Raw genomic sequence first — 19,475 nt, 5'->3', positions numbered from 1 at the left:
ATCTATGGGGTTGTTAACCACTTTTGAAATCATCAGGGGTAGTTCATACTTTGTTTTCTAAATTTTCTTTGTTTCTAATTTAGAAAAAGCAATGTCTTAAGTCTAAACCATTCAGTCTGATTTTCACCAATTCCAGTTTCGTCTCGATGCCATTCGATAAAGTTAACATCATTTGAAATGTCGACAAGTTGTTCAGGGATATCAATGACGTTTACGTTTTGTAAAATTACAATGATTTTCATCAAGTTTTTCGTATATTTCTCATACTTTGCCCTTTCGATTTCAAATTTTCCCCACTCGCACTCGTTGAAATTTTCAGTAATAATAAAAATAGCATGTCTACTTTGATGAATTGAAAGTGCCTTAGATTCTGAAGTAGGTTGTCCAGGAAGAAGGTCGCGGTCATGTAAGCATATTTTCAGTCCCCATTCTTGTTCTGTCTTCGGAAGGAGATTATTCTTTATCCAAGTAATGCTTCTTTCTTCATACGAAACATAAACATCATATTCATAATTTACATGCAGCCCTTTCTCGACTGCTCGTCTGAATTTTCTAAACATAAACAGAATTATTTTCCATCTGTAATAATACACAATCGAAAGTGGTATCGATACACCTATAATACACGAAATTAGTACTATTCCAATCCTTAGCCACACGGTGGCATTGCAGTCAGCAAAATATCTCTTGATATCCTTGGTGACTTCCATAAGATTGACCTGTGTATTATTTGACATTGTGCACGTGTAACTATTTCCATTTACAAATGATACCGGTGTCTTTGTTAACCATAACAGAAAGTCAAGTGTAGCGCACGAACAAACAAAAGCATTGTTATTCAAATCGAGGCTAAAATTGTGTGTTGACTCAATAATTTCATCTAACCATTTTCGAATAGTTTTATCAACAGACGTTATCAAATTATTTGAAAGGTCTAACGATTCTAGGTGTCGTAGTTTAGAGACACAAGTAGGAACTGACCTGAAAAGATTATTCGACATATTCAGATGTGTTATTCCTGAAGTATTTAATAATTCCGTGTCTTGCAATGTCCAAAGATTATTGAAAGATATATCTACATTTTTCAGTGCGGGTGCTTGTTCTAGCATCCACTGCTTGCCTTCAAGAATACTCCTGTCTATGTTGGCATGCGTCATTTTCAATGTGGTCAGTCTTGGCAGAGGAATTGTTTGAAATATCATTGTTGAAGATATTCCAGAGACATCTAAATATCTAAGATGTTTTCCGCATTTCTGTTGTACAATTGGATACTGTTCAAAAACACTATATGAAATATCAAAATATTTCATAGATGAATTTGCGCATGTGATGGAAACAGTAGCAGAAACGACTGACATATGGGTAAAGCGAACAAATTCAAGTGATGGCGGTATTTTAAAACTTATATGAAATGGCATCTGAAAACTTTGCTGCTCTGCTTGTTTTAGGATTAATTTTTCCGGATGATATACATCAAGATAAACCGGGTTCAAAAATTGACTTTCAAGGTATGACATGTCATATGTTGTCATATTTGTAGCTCTTGTTAAGAAAATGACGGTTTCCATGTAATGTTCTATGTTTGTCGACGGTAGTCTATTGGATGAAATGATGAAGGTTTTGAAGCATTCTGGGTATTGGAATGAAAACAATGAGTTAAGTTGATCGTCTACGATGCCTGTTTTTGACAAATCTAAAGCCTCAACGCAGATTGTCCTAAGATATTTCATCATTTTTTTCGTAACTACCACAGAATACGGAAACTCGTCATCGTTGAGACTCTTATCGCTTATATGGTGAAAATTGATAACAGACATTTTCTTGTTTTGATAGGGATGAAGTATATTAAGTGCCTGGTACAAATGAATATTTGAATTAGATAAGTCCAAAACTTTTAATTCGGGAAAATACTGCAAAATGCCTTTGTCTAGTCGAAAAAAGTTAACACAGCGTCTAATGTATAGTTCTTTTAACTTCGGTGAAAAATTTCTAAATGTTGAATTTGATAATGTGAATCTATCTCTATTTTTCAAATAACACCGGTCAAAATTTAATACGGTTATAAATTGCAGTGAACGAAATCCATCCTCAAACTCCGGGAACATAAACAAGTCCAATGATAGAAACTGTAGTCTCTTCAAGGCTGAAAATGTTTTATCTGGATAGACGAAAATTTTGTTTACAGGTGATTGTTCTTCATTTCGCCCTATCTCAAGAGACGTCAAATAGACAAGAGGACTGAACACTCTTCTATGAAGCTTTGTAATATTTATAAAATTATCACGTATCTTCAGAACTTTCAGATAAGGTAAGCCAACAAAAGCGTGTATATGTACTTCCGATATTCTATTATGATTCAAAATTAAAATTTCCAATATGGAATAGTTTTCGAAAGTCCCGTTTTCCAATGTTTTGATCATATTGTTTGAAAGGTCCAATTCTTTGATAGTTTTGTTAAGATTCCTAGGAACAAACGTAAATCCTTGGTTTTCACAATGAGCAACTAGTCTTTTCACTCGGTTTAAACTGTAATGACATCTTGAAGTTTTAGCATCACAGATAAACGCAATACTGATTGTAAGCAGGAGCAGAACATTAATTTTGAGGTCTATCATTGTCAATCCGTATTCATAATAAAACAAAATGTTCGATTTGGAATATTAAATTTAGTACAAAAATAATGTGTGACAGATGTACACAAACCTAATTCATGTGTATTTTTATCGTTTTTAAATGTTTAAACTGCCTTAGATACAGGATGTTTAAATGTGTTTAGTTGATGATTATGCAGTTTTAACTTGATCATAATAATAGGAATTAAATATCAAATAACCAACATTGTTTTCGAACAAACGCTTGTACCAAGTCATGGCAGTTGTTTTTCTTTTGTTTTGCTTAACGATGGTATCTAATGTTTGACTTTGTTATTGTTCGTGGACTTCCCCTTTACCATGAAGTCCGGTATTTTTGTTATTACTTTTTCTCAATCCCTGTATTATATTTACAGATGATCGTTGATCATCTCAACTCGATTGCTTTTCTCGCTTGAGCCGGTACGGCGAAAGCGAGAAAAGCATTCGAGTTGAGATGACCAATGATAATCTATGTATCGCTATTTACCTGTGACGACCGTTGTCAATTGCTTGTTAATTTCATTAGCAACGCCACATGCCTCATTGATTTCTAGCTATAATTTTCCATCTCAAGCGTTTGAAAAATTATCACAAAAAAAAGAGCGAAGGAAAAATGCACAAAACAGCGATAAATACTGATTTATCATGTTTTGGTGAATATAGTCCTGTACCAATGGATATCTACTGAGGCCGCGATGAAGATATTGTTATGACTGTTATGTTAGTTCGATCTGCTCACATATTGTTGGCAATGTTCACACATTGTTGTCAGTATATATGCGTCTGTCGTACAGGTGGGATCAATTTAACTTTAACAGCTTTTAAATTAATTCACCATTTTTTACACTAGAAAACGCCTGCACAAAATTAGGAATATGAGTTGTTTTTAATTCGTTTGTTGTGTATAAGTTTGTGTTTTCTATTTGATAAAGGACTTTCCTTTTTGAATATTCCTTAGAGTTCTGTTTTTGTAAAATAACTTTTTATTGGGGATTGATAACATGAAACACATGATTGCAAAATTGTGAAACGTTTCTACAATGCAAATTATTCAGATCAAAATTTAATGTTCAAACTTTTTTATTCAGAAGACGATCTGACATGCATCAATGATCTGCTACATTGACTAGACTCGTTCCCTATCCTTTATTTGTTTTGGTCTGACAGATTACAATAATGTCTGGGATACTTGTATGCTGCAAGGGAGAGCACCAGTTTGTTACTTACGACTCGCTTTTAATGACCTTTAATTTTACTTGGACTTATAAAGTATTCGGACATTTAATTTAGAAAAAAAAAGTGAAAAAAAAAGCAAAATAACAAAAATACCGAACTTCAAGGGAATTCAAAACGAAGAATCTAGCTGTATTGGGCAGATGATCGCAGATGGTAAATCAAATATGTTATATTTATTAAAACTTATACTACTGTAACATCTATTAATTGTTGATCGTTTATCACACATATCATCATGTTTTTGTTTCTGTATGAGGGTTTTGATGGGGTTAAATGATTAGAGAAGAATGCCCTTAAAAAATAAAGATTAGAGAATAACGGGCAAAACAGTGAAGAATTTTTTGAAGATTAGAGAAAAAAGGGGTGAAAATTAAATGTTTACAGAATAACAAACCCCCATCCAGACCCTCCTGTATGTATTTTCCATCCGGGTTCTCCGTATGTCTCTTTTGCATCTTTGCCTCTCTTTTATTTTGATAATATAGATCAGGTTATTTTCATTTACTTTTTAATGATAAATACCTATAATAGTGAAAGGTGATTTCAAATTATTCGGTTGTGTAGTATATGAAGACAAATACCATTTATTTTTCACATTAAAAAATATATATCAAATCAAATCAACCATTTCTAGCGATAATTTTCCATCTCAAGCTTTTGAAAAATTATCACAAAAAAAAAGACCGAAGGAAAAATGCACGAAACAGCGATAAATACCGATTTATCATGTTTTGGTGAATATAGTCCTGTACCAATGGATATCTACTGAGGCCGCGATGAAGATATTGTTATGACTGTTATGTTAATTCGATCTGCTCACATATTGTTGGCAATGTTCACACATTGTTGTCAGTATATATGCGTCTGTCGTACAGGTGGGATCAATTTAACTTTAACAGCTTTTAAATTAATTCACCATTTTTTACACTAGAAAACGCCTGCACAAAATTAGGAATATGAGTTGTTTTTAATTCGTTTGTTGTGTATAAGTTTGTGTTTTCTATTTGATAAAGGACTTTCCTTTTTGAATATTCCTTAGAGTTCTGTTTTTGTAAAATAACTTTTTATTGGGGATTGATAACATGAAACACATGATTGCAAAATTGTGAAACGTTTCTACAATGCAAATTATTCAGATCAAAATTTTAATGTTCAAACTTTTTTATTCAGAAGACGATCTGACATGCATCAATGATCTGCTACATTGACTAGACTCGTTCCCTATCCTTTATTTGTTTGGGTCTGACAGATAACAATAATGTCTGGGATACTTGTATGCTGCAAGGGAGGGCACCAGTTTGTTACTTACGACTCACTTTTAATGACCTTTAATTTTACTTGGACTTATAAAGTATTCGGACATTTAATTTAGAAAAAAAAAGTGAAAAGAAAAAAAAAAAGGAAAATAACAAAAATACCGAACTTCAAGGGAATTCAAAACGAAGAATCAAGTTGTATTGGGCAGATGGTAAATCAAATTTGTTATATTTATTAAAACTTATACTACTGTAACATCTATTAATTGTTGATCGTTTATCACAAATATCATCATGTTTTTGTTTCTGTATGAGGGTTTTGATGGGGTTAAATGATTAAAGAATAATGCCCTTAAAAATAAAGATTAGAGAATAACGGGCAAAAAAAATGAAGATTAGAGAAATGCGTGGTCTAATTTTTTGAAGATTAGAGAAAAAAGGGGTGAAAATTAAATGTTTACAGAATAACAGACCCCCCATCCAGACCCTCCTGTATGTATTTTCAATCCGGGTTCTCCGTATGTCTCTTTTGTATCTTTGCCTCTCTTTTCTTTTGATAATATAGATCAGGTTATTTTCATTTACTTTTTAATGATAAATACCCATAACAGTGAAAGGTGATTTTAAATCATTCGGTTGTGTAGTATCTGAAGACAAATACCATTTCTTTTTCACATTAAAAAAAAACACACGAAAGTATGTAGTATATGAAGACAAATACCATTTCTTTTTCACATTAAAAAATATATATCAAATCAAATCAACCATATAAATCAAAAACATGATCTGTGACAAACATAACATATATACAAAAGTACACAATACAATGTTAAATACAAAATGTATCAGTTCAAATTATTGTTTTTGGGTCTCCCGTCCTCAGTTCTAATGACTGTCTTATAAAGGAAACTGTTTTTTTTTTTTAATTTGACTGTGAGATGTCGGGTTAAGTATTATTTTAAGTTTAAACATGTCATCTTTAGCAGTATATCTTTCTACTCCGGAATTGATTTTCATTAAGTCAAAATATTTGTTGCTATTAAAGTTATATTTAGGGCATTTGACGGAAAGAAGTGTTTTTCGACCTCTATCTCATTACAGAATTTGCAATATCTCTGATCTCTAGGGATCTTAAGATGTCTACCCTTTTCTATTAAAAGAGTTTGTTCGCTTTATTTAAAAAAACAGTAAACAACACCTTGAAAAACCTAAAACAGGTTAACATTAACAAAGTATTGCCCCCCCTTCCCTCTTTTGCCAGTAATGTTTTTTTTTTTTTTTTTTTTTTTTTTTTTTTTATAAAAACAAATATTCCAGAAAAAAATATGTGCAGCTACGCCTTTCAGCCGGCAAAATAGCCAGTGCCCATTACCTTTTTTATGAGATAGTATAGTAGGTATCAGGGGCGGATGCAGCCATTTTAAAAAGGGTGTGTGTGTGTGTGTGTGTTTCCAACCCAGAGTAAAAGGGGGTCCAACTATATGCTCCACTTCAAATGCATTGATGGTCCAAAAAAAGGAGGGTCCAACACCCGGACCCCCCCCCCTTTGGGTCCGCCACTGAGTATACAATCAGACACGTATAATACATTAATGTCTGAGATTAATGAATTATATGTGTCCCTGATACAATGTATAGTAAAGTAATCTTTATTTTAAAGTAAAGTAAAGTAAAGTAAAGTCATCTTTATTTAAAGTCGGGTTTCATATATACATAATAACAAAGAACATGAGCTCTTTAGCCGACTGATATTAATAAGCAAAACATACATGTAATAACATCAGATACACATACAACACAAACATACAGACATCACATATATATATATATTAAAGCATAAAATAGCACATGCAGAATAAAAGCTAAGCAAGATATATTAAAACAAATGTCTAATATCAGCACATATATAGTAGCACATAGTATTTATATCAGAGTAAATGTAGATATTACGAATACTTTTGGCTATGACATACTGCGCATGTATCTCTGTTTTGGGGAAGTCGGTCTGATCTAGGATTATTTGATAGATTAATTAATTCCAGATTCGAGTTATCCGTCTCCGATGTACCCATTATCTGAGACTACTATAACACTGTGTTATAGTAGTCTCAGCCATTATTCGGGCCATTGATATCCCTCTTACAGTTAAAATCCAGAAATATATCTTTTCTGTTCCGAACTTGTGCAGACTATTAGAAAAGACTATTGAAATCGATGAGAATTTGGTTGGTTTTGTTATGTGCGTTTAAATTCTGAAGTAATTTGACAGTCATTTGGTAAGAAGTTGTCTATATTGATTTGTTCGTTTCCATACATTTCCCCCCATATTTCCTCCAGTCATATTTAGGCCAACACATGCACTTAGCCGTTTTCGTAGCTGTAGAAAATCATCCCCAGCAGCACCAACCCTAGTAAAAAAAAAAATAGAATATAACGTCTGGCAGGCTATTTTATTTTTTTTCTGGGACACTTTCTTACAACTGTCGTAGGAAGTCGTCTCAGAAAATTTTCAAAAAAAATTGAAATATTTTTTTATAGCCATGCCAGACCTCGCTGGCACAGATTCCCGAAAGTGGTAAGTGCTTGAATAAACATGGAAGGGTAACACGAATTACCGAATAACAGTGTTATTATCCGAATAACTCATGTAATTACCGAATAACTCTTCAAATATCAATATTAACACATTTAAGTGACTTTTAAATATATATTATTGAATAAAATTATAATAGAAGTGTATTTTATAACCTAAAAATAAAAAAAAAGTTGCAGGTAAGTTAATATTGATCATTATAAAATTATGGATATCGGTGTGTACTTCCAAGATGGCGACCAAGGAAAACGTAAGAAATGAAGAAAAGAAAGATTGCATACAATCCCTCAACGTGTTCATCTTAGACCACCAAAGTGGAGCCCTCACGCCACGTCACGGCAATGAACAATGTGAGGGTGGGCATTTTTTAAAATAAAATATGGAATAGTAAACTATTTAAATTAGTTTTTGTTTTAATTTTAGTTATTAAAAAAATATTATCTTTATCATATTTTTATATTTGTGATTTAGAAATGGATGTTAATTAAGCCCCTTTAAATCTATAAAATTACAACTATTAAGATATCCTGCACAAGGCACGGGCTTATCTGTCATAGTCCGCGGAAATACTTTATTTAGAATTTATTGTAAAAAAATTATAACTACTAAGATATCCTGCACAAGGCCGCGACGGGCTTATCTGTCATAGTCCGCGGAAATACTTTATTTAGAATTTATTGTAAAAAATTTATAACTACTAAGATATCCTGCACAAGGCACGGGCTTATCTGTCATAGTCCGCGGAAATACTTTATTTAGAATTTCAACCTGAAAACATGCGAAACAATACTATACATGCATTATGTATCAAGTGCATAAAACAGCAGTGGGGAAACAACAAAAGAAAAATGCATTAAACAGAATAAAAATAAATTGCATAAACAAAACTGTATACTTACTTAAACACTAAAATAATTGAAAAAAGATAATTGAACCTGCATTGGTTGCAACGTAAACATGTACTTACCAGTATAACTACATACGAAATATACAAGGCTGTTGTTTGCTCTATGGTCGGGTGGTTGTCGCTTTGACATATTCACCATTTCCTTTCTCAATTTTACAATAAAATTGAACATGAACAATATACGAAAATGTACACGAACAGTATAGAAAAATGTACACAATGAAATTGAAAATGAACAATACAAAAAATGTACACAATAGAAAATGAACACAATAATGAACATCATGAACACCATGAACAATACATACTTACTTACCAATGACTGAAGAAGAAAGAAAACAGAATTAAGTTATCAATATGCTTGTCTTTCGAGAGGAGTATCAGTGGTATTCATGTCAGTTATGAAGCGGTCCGGGCCTTGGTATTGCACTCCCGATGAGCATACAGTTCGCCGAGAGATAGTGAACACAATGATGAAAAGCATAGCTCTTGAAAATCATTTTGTACATTATTTCAAGCCAACTAATGTTTATAGGGTGGAATACGAAGCTCGTGACGGGATACATTTCACTGAAGAGGGTTACCGTGCCTTCTTAGTAGCTTTGAGGAAGTCGGTCAGTTGGTTTATTAACAAAGTTAGGAAATGAACTGAACTATTTTCTCAATGACTCCACGTGCAATGTATTTTGTTTAAGAAGAGGGTTTTTTTTTAACATCGAATGACTAAAATAATCCAAAAGTTCTTACATATTTTATAATTTACAAATTAGAATTTGCCAGAAGAAAGCTTTTTTTAACAGGAAAACTCAAATTAACTTTATTAAAATATCTTTTTTTAATAATTTTTTATTTTAAATAATCAAAAATTATTGGTGAAACATTGAACATTATTACCCTTTGACAGAAAACTAACATAGGATGTACATATTGTATATAGTTGTAAATATTTATTTGTGTTCTATTTTTCATTATTATAATTATTGGTGTTGGTAATGCAGCCTTGGTATACCAAGACAGTCACAAGCCTGTTTAATGCAGAGTGTCCATACTGTAATATAATCTCTTAATGATTAATTATGTAATGGGCACGTGTCAGTAAACAACAACCCAATTAACAATCTAACAGAAGTGTGAGGTAATGATTATTTTGTTTATTGGAACTAATTAACTCATTATCACTTTCAAATTATTCAATGTATGAAAATAAATAAAAGTAGCAATAAAAAAAACGTAAATACTAATTTTAGAAGAATATTAATTGAGTATTATTTTAATATTTTTAATTCTGATTTTTTAGTAATTTAAATTAAGTAAATTAAATACATTTTAAATGAAATAAGAAATAAATGAAATATAATAAACTAGGTGAAAGATTGTCTTCTTTGAAATTAAATATTTTATTTTATTTTTCTTGTACCATGTTTCACTCTCTATTAATAATATAAAAAACCCAATTTCGCATTTGTATAGCTTATAATAAAAGGTATGTATGAAAATTACTTACCTTTCTAACGCCTTGGCCATGTCATACTTGTTGTCTGTAAAGCAACAGTCCTTACAAAGGAACTTTAGAGACACATCTGACCAGGCCAATAACAATGCATCATCCATTGGGACACAAGCACTGTGAACCCAACGATCACAACAACTGCATTGAATGGTGCAATCAACACATTCTTCATCACATTGAACACACGGATATAAAGCCATTTTGAAAATGGAAGACAGCACACATGTATTCATGGCTTTTTATACAAAATTAAAGTGACTTGTAAAAACATTTATATTTGCCAATGAAAATCTTATATTTAGTTTTGAGAAAATTTTATTAGAATAAACATAAAAATCATCCATTCAGAAGCTTTGTTTTTATTAAAACAATCAATTATAAAACTTTTTTGATTAGATTTGAATTGAATATGTGAAAATTCTTAATTACATTTTATTTAATGTTGAGTAAATTGTTATGAAAAGTAATTAGTGATTGGAGTAATTGCATTGCTTTGATGTACTGGTTAAATTTTCAAATCCTTTCTGAAAAACAATTATTAGACAATTCTCTGTATATACAGTAAATTATTTAATACTATATTTTCATAGCGTTTTCCTTTGAAGGCATATATGCAATCTTTCTTTTCTTCATTTCTTACGTTTTCCTTGGTCGCCATCTTGGAAGTACACACCGATATCCATAATTTTATAATGATCAATATTAACTTACCTGCAACTTTTTTTTTTATTTTTAGGTTATAAAATACACTTCTATTATAATTTTATTCAATAATATATGTTTAAAAGTCACTTAAATGTGTTAATATTGATATTTGAAGAGTTATTCGGTAATTACATGAGTTATTCGGATAATAACACTGTTATTCGGTAATTCGAGGTACCGAACATGGAATGATATTCATCTTTAACAATGGAATTTGAAAAAAGTTATCATGCTTCAGCCTTGCATTTACTTTGTTTTGCCAATTTGTCTGAAACATCATCACATGACAAATAATAGTCCAAGATTGCTCTGATGTCCAACAGCTGTTTTACCAGACTGAGACAAGCTGGGGCCTTGGGTCCTTCTGGCTTCAGAGCAATCTTGGATCACCAAATAGTTATAACATATGTTTTCGTACATCATAGGGATATATGTTATGTATTATGCATGCTTTTTTAGCATGTTTATAAATCATTTTTTAAATGGAAATTGTGATGTCACAATGCATTTTTGGTATAGATAGACAGGGGTTTCACTTCATTTTGTTTGAAGGGGCCAATTAGAGATTTAAGCAGGCCCAAACCTAAAAGGGGGGGTTTGGGGGGGCTTGCCCCCCCACGATTTTTTTAAAATTAGACGCAAAATCCTGCATTCTGGCGCATTCTGGGAATTAAATTATAGTTCTGAAAATGTCACTTTTACCACTAGCCCCCTTGTTTTTTAAACAAAAAGGCTTAAAAACCTGCATTCCTGGCATAAAACTATAGTTCTGAAAATGTCATTTCTACCCCTCAAAGATTTAAAAAAAAAAAATTAGACACAAAATCCTGAATTCTGGCCATGGCATAAAATTATTATTGTTCTTAAAATGTCACTTTTACAGTACTACTGTTAATGTAGGCAACCTAAAGTTTTTCTAAGTCAATGAATGAATTATTATCTAACATCACCAAGTCAGAAAGTATAATATTGAAATATTTTCATTTTTATCACTTTAATAAGAGATTAATTATTATAATGATTGATGGATACAATTCAATGACACTTATGTATAACAACTTGTTATCCATGCCAAAATAGAGTTCACCAGCAACAATCGTCCTCAAAATCTGATTCATCCTCAGAATAAAAAAATACTATATTGAGCATCATAATTTATTTCTGGCTTTATATTGTTGATAAAAGGTTACATGTACATGTAGTAGCAAAAACTCTGAACCTGACAAGAGGTTAATTTTATTTAGATAGGGACTTGGGACAATAAGAAAATTATGGTGCTATTTACATTTAAAACCAGATTCTTGTCCTACCTTTGAGGACCCCTAAAAAATTTGGACAGCACTTCCCCTGCACGCAGCAGTTTTAAATATCCCCCTTCCCATTATCCCGGTGGTATGAAAAGATGTGTAAAGAAAGAAGAAGAAGAAGTGCTGGCCAGGCTCATTTATAAGAAAACATGAGCTTCCACTTCTTCTTAATTTCATTTGATAGCTTTTAAAAGGGTTACATACCTCACAACTGAAAGTATTATGACCAGAAATATATCTTATGATTTGGAACGGGACCTGTCAATGCAACTTTTCATCGATGTACCCTGCCCCCTTTTCGGATGCTCTGTAGTTGCCGGCAGATCGACGGGGCCAGTTGTAGACATCAATTAAACAGTAAAACTATAACGTCATTCAAACTGTTCCAAATCTTGTCAAACTACATAGTAATCCAAACCTTTTCTACTCTTTGACGTGGTAGTTGTTAAAGTGAAAAAAATCATGTAGTGTTCTGGGTGCTCCGTAAACGGAGGGATCTACGTACATACATACATAATGAAGACTCAAGAGCTGCGAGGGTACATACTATTCATTCAATCATAACAACGATAAACACGTGTGTCAAACAGGAAGTCTGAAATAACAGCCAATGAAAATCGCCGTTGCAACCGCATGTCGGTTTAAAATATAAACACAAATCTTCGAACTCCCTCGAACTCCGTTGTCATGATTTTAATATAAAAAGATCTCATAAAAAAAAATAGTACTTTTTTTTTTTTTTATTCAGGACAACTGAACCGGCCAGAAATTGAATTGAACAGGTCAAAATGGCCGGCGGCCGGTTCTTAATGAAAACACTGGATAGACTATGTTTGTTATTAGCTGTGAAGGTGGTGTCACAGCAAAAATTAAAAAAAAAACTTTCGATGCGTCATTTTTATTTGGACTAGCATATAGCGATCAGGTAACTGGACAGCAAATGATAATCGCTCGTTGTTTAATATCCAACTCGGCCTAGCCAAGATCAGATGTGCATTTCATATTGGGTCTATGTTATAGGCTTGTAAAGACAAGAAGATAAACTTTACATAAGTTATACATCTTTGAACTGAAGAAGAGAATGTAGGGTTTCACAATGAATATCAAATATCATGTATAGGTGTTACCGTTTTGAAAAAAAAACACTAAAATACACGCTGAAAATGGGCAAAATTTCACGTTATGTTGTTTCATTTAAAATTTCGCTATTTTTATCAATTGATAGTTAATAAGTGAACTTAGTTTGAACTACATTATTGGTTCACTGTTATAGACAATTTATTCATCTTTCTTTTACTGGTTATTGCAACAAAATATCTTCAGTGGTTACAAAGTTATGATAAAAAGTTGAATACTATGCGCTTGTTATGGAATTTTGTACTTTTGATTTTAGCTTGCTCAGTGTAGTGATAAAAGAGAAAAATAAATCAAATTTATGCTACTATGTGTTTTGTTTTCTCTTCTGGTATATACATTATCAAAAACTACCTCATTTATCAAAGTTGCAGTACCCTAGCTGGAGATATATGCCATAAAAGTTGGATATACAAATAAAGTGAAAAAATGTCTTGTCCGTAGACATGCATTCCCTAGTAAACTGGAAGCATAATTACATTAATGTTGCATTGCTAAGTTCCTGTTCTTTTGTAGATATGAAAACACTACTAACATTTTTTTCTACCATCTATTAATAGAGGAAAAAATTCAAAAATATGTCAGAATGTCTTGTCCGTAGACACATGTCTTGTCCGTAGACATGTCTTTTTATCAATATTGCTTGGCTTTATGAGTCTTATTAGTCCTATGTGTTGTTTAAACTTAGAAATATCTTATTTTTAATAAATAAATGGTAATTTAAGTGTTCTCAATTTCTGTAAAATTACTTTACAGGAGTGGATTTTAAAAAGTGTCAGATTATCTGTCATAAAAAGCATACCTTATTTTACTTCAATATTGTTTATTCCAGTTGCTGCATACCTTAAAAGATTACCTAAATCAAATGAAGAAAAAGTATTTCTCTCTCTCTAACTTTATCTTTTGCATTTCAGTATTAACAGCAGATGAGGAAGTGTCTACGGACAAGACACTTGTACATAACAAGTATTAAATTCAATTATTTGTCTGTTATGGAACTTAAATCTTATTCATAAGTGATGAAAGTTATCTATTCAAATCAAAACTCAGTATTTTCAACATAAATATAGTCACGATTAATTCTAACAGATTTTTTTTTAACTGAAATTGTCTTGTCCGTAGACATTACCACAATATATTTGTATCCAATTTCCTTGAGTTCAGCCTAATTTGATAGGTAAAATGTATGTTATTTTTTCAAGAGAACACATTCAACTATGTCAAAATTGAGTTTTAATAATAGTTTGATTGTTTTAAACAGTCAGATATATGGATTTCAGTTAAAAGAATGTGTCTTCATTTTGGTTTAATCAATAAATTATTGAGATATGTAAAGAATTATGGGTACATTTTTATATTTTCCAAAATTTAAAAAACACAGCTTAAAATTTAATTGGTAACTTTTAATCTTAACTTTAACAATCATCTTTGAAAGCATTTAATTGAATATCAATAAAATGTCTTGTCCCTAGACATTATCAAAATGTATTTGTTTCCATTTTCCTCGAAGTTAAGCATCATTTGATAGATAAACCTGATAAAATGTATGTTTTTTTTTTCAAGAGAACACTTTCAGCTATATCAAAATTAGGTTTTAATAATGCATTTCATTAAATATGAATACAATGTCTTGTCCGTAGACAAAACATATAAATTATATTGCTAAGTTTGATTGTTTATTGTAAGAATATGCATCAAGTTATTTTAATGTTCTATACACCAAAAGAAAGGTTTTTTTTGGAAGTTTTGTTATTTATAGATAAGTTTAGATACAGTTTTATCAGATAAGATTAATGATCAAAGAAAGCTACTGTTGTTTGAAATAACTGTGAGTTAAACATGTTCTTGTCATTTTTTTTTCAATTAAAATGTTTGATATTCAATAATTCTAAACATATTTTGTTGTCTTTGTCATTGACCAAAAATCTGACATTGGTGACCATGTCTTGAAGGCAACCATTAAAGAAAATTATACAGTTTTAAACACCATTTATTTAATAAAAATATTAAATATTTCTTCTAAAAACTGCATGTAATTATATAAATGCTTCCAGTGTTAGCCTAACGATGGCAATTTTTCATAATTTAAACCATTTTTGAACCAAAATATCAAAAGAGTTTTTCTCTGAGGTGATACTCATTTTTGACTTCATGTGAAACACAAAATGCACATCTGATCTTGGCTAGGCCGAACTGTGAATGAACATGCATCTCTAAAAACCAAATTGACAAATAAATTCAGAAACACTACATAATTCGTCTTTTTTATTATGTTTATATCATTATGTTTTTTGTAGAAAATCAAATTGATATTCCTAAATGATCATATGATAAAAGTATTTACAGAGTCCAGCAAAAACATTCAGTCTTTAAAAAAAAATCACAATTGTTGATGTCATGCCTCATGGACATGATGGATGTGAAGAAATTCATTGGGAATCTGGGTAAATTATTGGTGAAAACATGAAAAAACTTGATGGAGTGAACCACATTGTGTCTAACTGTACCATGTGTACTACATTTGTACTACTACTGTACAGTGTACATATAAAATGTACATTTGTATTGAAAAGTACTTTATGCCCATATCAGGGCCAATGGCTTGCAAACACTTATTCATATAATATGCATTAAAGGAGCACTAGCTACGAGATACATAAAAAATCTAAAGTTTGATTTTTTTCTGTTCAATCAATAATGAAAGTGAAATAGTGAAATGACAATTCGCTTTTTGCAGCCAAAAAGGTTCAATTTTGTCAAATTACGCTAAGAAACATTAATAATTAGTAATTCACTTGCAAGTGAATGAGTCGACCTCTTTAAATCCGTATTCATGTGAACTTCAATTTAACCCCTAGCTAGAGATTGACAACGCATGCATTGTACGTGTACTGGTTATTTAAAGAAAAAGAATGTCAACAATGAAAGTGAAACTACGGTAAATCATTTGATTACTAATTCGAAGCACATAAAATCATTCTTATACGGTTAAAAACAATGAGAAACATCTATTTTTAATCTATAAAATAAAATCAAACAGACCTATAAAAATCCAATTGCACGTGTTGGTTTAATCTATTCATGTCTTTATTTATGTGTACATCGCTTGTATGGTCATCTGAGGTCAAATCGATAGGTAATTAGATGGCGTCTGGACTAAATTACACACGAAACGAACCTATATATTATCTACCCCATGCTCTGTAAACTGTTTATTTTAGACTTTTGATAGTTTGGATAAATGTTTTACATTGTTATAAATCAAATATATGAGAATTTTAGTCAAATCGGTGACCATGAATTTGACAGCTAGTGCCCTTTAAAACAATGAAAATTGGCAATACAAACACTTTCTATCTGTCTATTATAGTCCTTTCTTTAAATCACCAAGAATATATTTTTCTTTCTAGATTTAAGAAACTTTCAGATGCCCTCTATTTAGTCTTAGAAAAAACATTTTACAGTGAGAATTTTAACCCCTAATTTGCTACTTATCATATTACATATTGTTTTGTGTAAAATGTAAAACTGAATGGTTAAAATCTAAAAACTGATAATTATCCTTTCTGAAAGTTACTTACTCAAGGTGATCAGTTAGTTTCAATGCAAGTAAACATGAGTTGTTTAAGAAACCTTTTGATTATACTAGATTAGAAGATTATATAAATGGACTATTATCTAATCATACAACATGTACAAAATATGTAAAATTCAATAACTTTCAATTTTATTTTAAAAACAAAATTATAAGAAGTACTTGATTTGTTCATATTTGCTGACCATGCTGACCAGTATTATTTTTGATATTCATTTTGCATGTACATACATTTGTACATGCATACATTACACCATGTACACTAAAAAAAACAACGTTTCATCCTTTTCATGCCCTATATATGGGCATTATATTTTCTGGTCTGTGCGTTCGTTCGTCCGTCCCTTCATTTTTTCGTTCTTTTGTTCGTCTGTCCGTTCATCCGTCTATCCTGCTTCAGGTTAAAGTTTTTGGTTATGGTAGTTTTTGATGAAGTTGAAGTCCAATCAACTTAAAACTTAGTACACATGTTCCCTATGATATGATCTTTCTAATTTTAATGCCAAATTAGAGATTTTTCCACATTTTCATGACCCATTGAACATAGAAAATGATAGTGCAGATTTGGCTTCCGTATACTATGGGCTCATTCTTGTTACATATAAAAGCACATTGTACTATAGAATTATTTATTGGATATATGTGTAAACATCTGTTTTTTGTTGTAATTGTATTGTTATGTTATCATGGTTATGAGGGCCTTGAGAAAGATTAGTCATTGTAAATATCTGTATTATGTATTTAAATTACCCGACTTGAAATTAAAAAAGTATTATTATTAATATAATAGTCTGTCTAAGTCTATTAGAAGGCCAAACATGTTCATGATGTTAGGATAAATGAAATTTAATTACAAAAAAATGAGAATTGTCAGGACTCAGAACTGTTGAGATTTTTAAAACAAAAACAAAAGTGAAATATCTATTATGAATTTCACTAATTAAATTTGTCTCCTCGATATGAAGTCACAACATTCCAATTTCCAAACATAATTGTTGCAATATTTTGTCAGTGATGAATAATTTGAATTATCTCGTCTGTCACAACAGTATCTCTCTGTGTAGCTGTTTTATCAAGAAATGAATGAAAATTAATATTTACTAATTAGGCCAATTAAAATTAATTGATAGATTTTCATCCCCGCCCGCCCCTCTGAAATCGCCCCGCCCCGATTTTTTTAATTTTCAAAAATTTACGATTTCCGGATTTTGTTCATTTCCGTTTTCGGTAACCGTCAAAAATTTTGTTTCATTCAAAACTTGCTGTTTCAAATTTCGGTTTTCATATTTCTTCCGAGTAATTTAAAATGATTTTGCAGCTCTATTGTGACAAAATCATCTACCGAGAATAGATATTGATTACAAGAAGGGCATGAAATAATCGGGATTCAAGTAATAAGCTTGAAGAACGTCCAAGAACGCAAATCGCGGCATGACAAACATTTCTGTGATTAGAACCGTTGATTATTTTATTATAAAAATGACTTTGTGTCAGGAATTTTTGACTATCATGAATTATATCCAAAGAGCAAGAATCGTGAAACACATAGGTACAAAAACATAACTAGATTAAACCAATTGACACAAGCACAAACTTGTTAGATTTATGACAGTATATTGTGTTCAAAAAGTCGGCAAACATACACTTAGATTTACCCATGGCTATTGTCTTTTTGTTGACAAAAAGCAAACACCTTCTGTCCCAATACCTTCAATAGAGTCATTAAACAACTTCTTTTTTGTTTAGTTCATGTTTTACAATTAATTATATTTGCATCGATAAGAAGAATCATAAACCAACCCTATTATTTTCAAAACTGTTTGAGTTTTCATTTTATTCTGTACTCATAATTCTTGTGTTGCATACCAATGCATATTTGTTCCATTTTATGGAGACAAAAAAACACAAATTTGGTGAAGGAAGTCCAACTGAAGAGAGCATTTCTCGTATGGTTATGCTGTTTCGTAAAAATAGGTTTCTAAAGCAGCAATTACATGTTGAACTGTGAGTGAGTGCCAACACTAGATTTGAAAAATTATGTAAGATTCCTTATAAATACATGTATATACATGATATAAGCTTATTATTACACTTGCGTATATGAAGAACACGTCACAAGAGGGTTTCATAAGATATAAAAAATAAAAAATAAAATCCTCTCACCCGCCCCATTTTTTTCAAAAATTTGGATGAAAATCTACTTATTAATTTTAGTTGGCCTTATATAACCTAAACCACAGAAATATGAAATTCAGTTGAATTATCTCCCTTGAGCTGGAATATTAGTGATGAAAAAAATCTCCCACCTTTCACAACAGTATCTCTTTGTGTAGCCGTTTAATACAAAACTAACAGACATGAATATTACTAACTTAAACGACAGAAAACTGAAATTCAAAATGTGAACAAAATGACTTATCTCCCCTGTCACAAAAGTATCTCTCTGTGCAGCTGTTTATAACAGAATAAATGGGAAATTAATATAGACTTTCTAAACCATAAAAATCCTGATTCAGTTGTATTATCTCCCTTGAGCTGGAATATTAATGATGAAAAAATTGAATTATCTCCCCTTCCACAACTGTATCTCTCTGAGCAG

At 31.2% G+C, this 19,475-nt stretch overlaps 1 protein-coding gene across 1 annotated transcript; it reads right to left on the bottom strand.

The window, feature by feature from the left end:
- Positions 1 to 10,149, bottom strand: LOC143053731 (toll-like receptor 2). The gene is made up of 2 exons (XM_076226515.1): positions 10,130 to 10,149; positions 1 to 2,526 (listed from the first exon to the last, which is right to left on the bottom strand). Exons 1-2 carry the CDS (start codon positions 10,147 to 10,149, stop codon positions 75 to 77), a joined length of 2,472 nt encoding a protein of 823 aa, XP_076082630.1. The 3' UTR covers positions 1 to 74.
- Between the last annotated feature and the right edge of the window lie 9,326 nt (positions 10,150 to 19,475).

This window comes from Mytilus galloprovincialis, chromosome 12 (assembly GCF_965363235.1).
Source record: "Mytilus galloprovincialis chromosome 12, xbMytGall1.hap1.1, whole genome shotgun sequence".
NCBI classification, from domain to species: Eukaryota; Metazoa; Mollusca; class Bivalvia; order Mytilida; family Mytilidae; genus Mytilus; species Mytilus galloprovincialis.
This window is presented reverse-complemented; position numbering and strand designations above follow the sequence as displayed.

Bases quoted from the DNA above. Each gene is read 5' to 3' on its own strand.
- LOC143053731 (XM_076226515.1), bottom strand. From the start codon at position 10,149: ATGGCCAAGGCGTTAGAAAG. The intron at 2,527-10,129 runs GTAAGTAATTTT...ATGTCATTACAG, and splicing joins ATGGCCAAGGCGTTAGAAAG to TTTAAACCGAGTGAAAAGAC.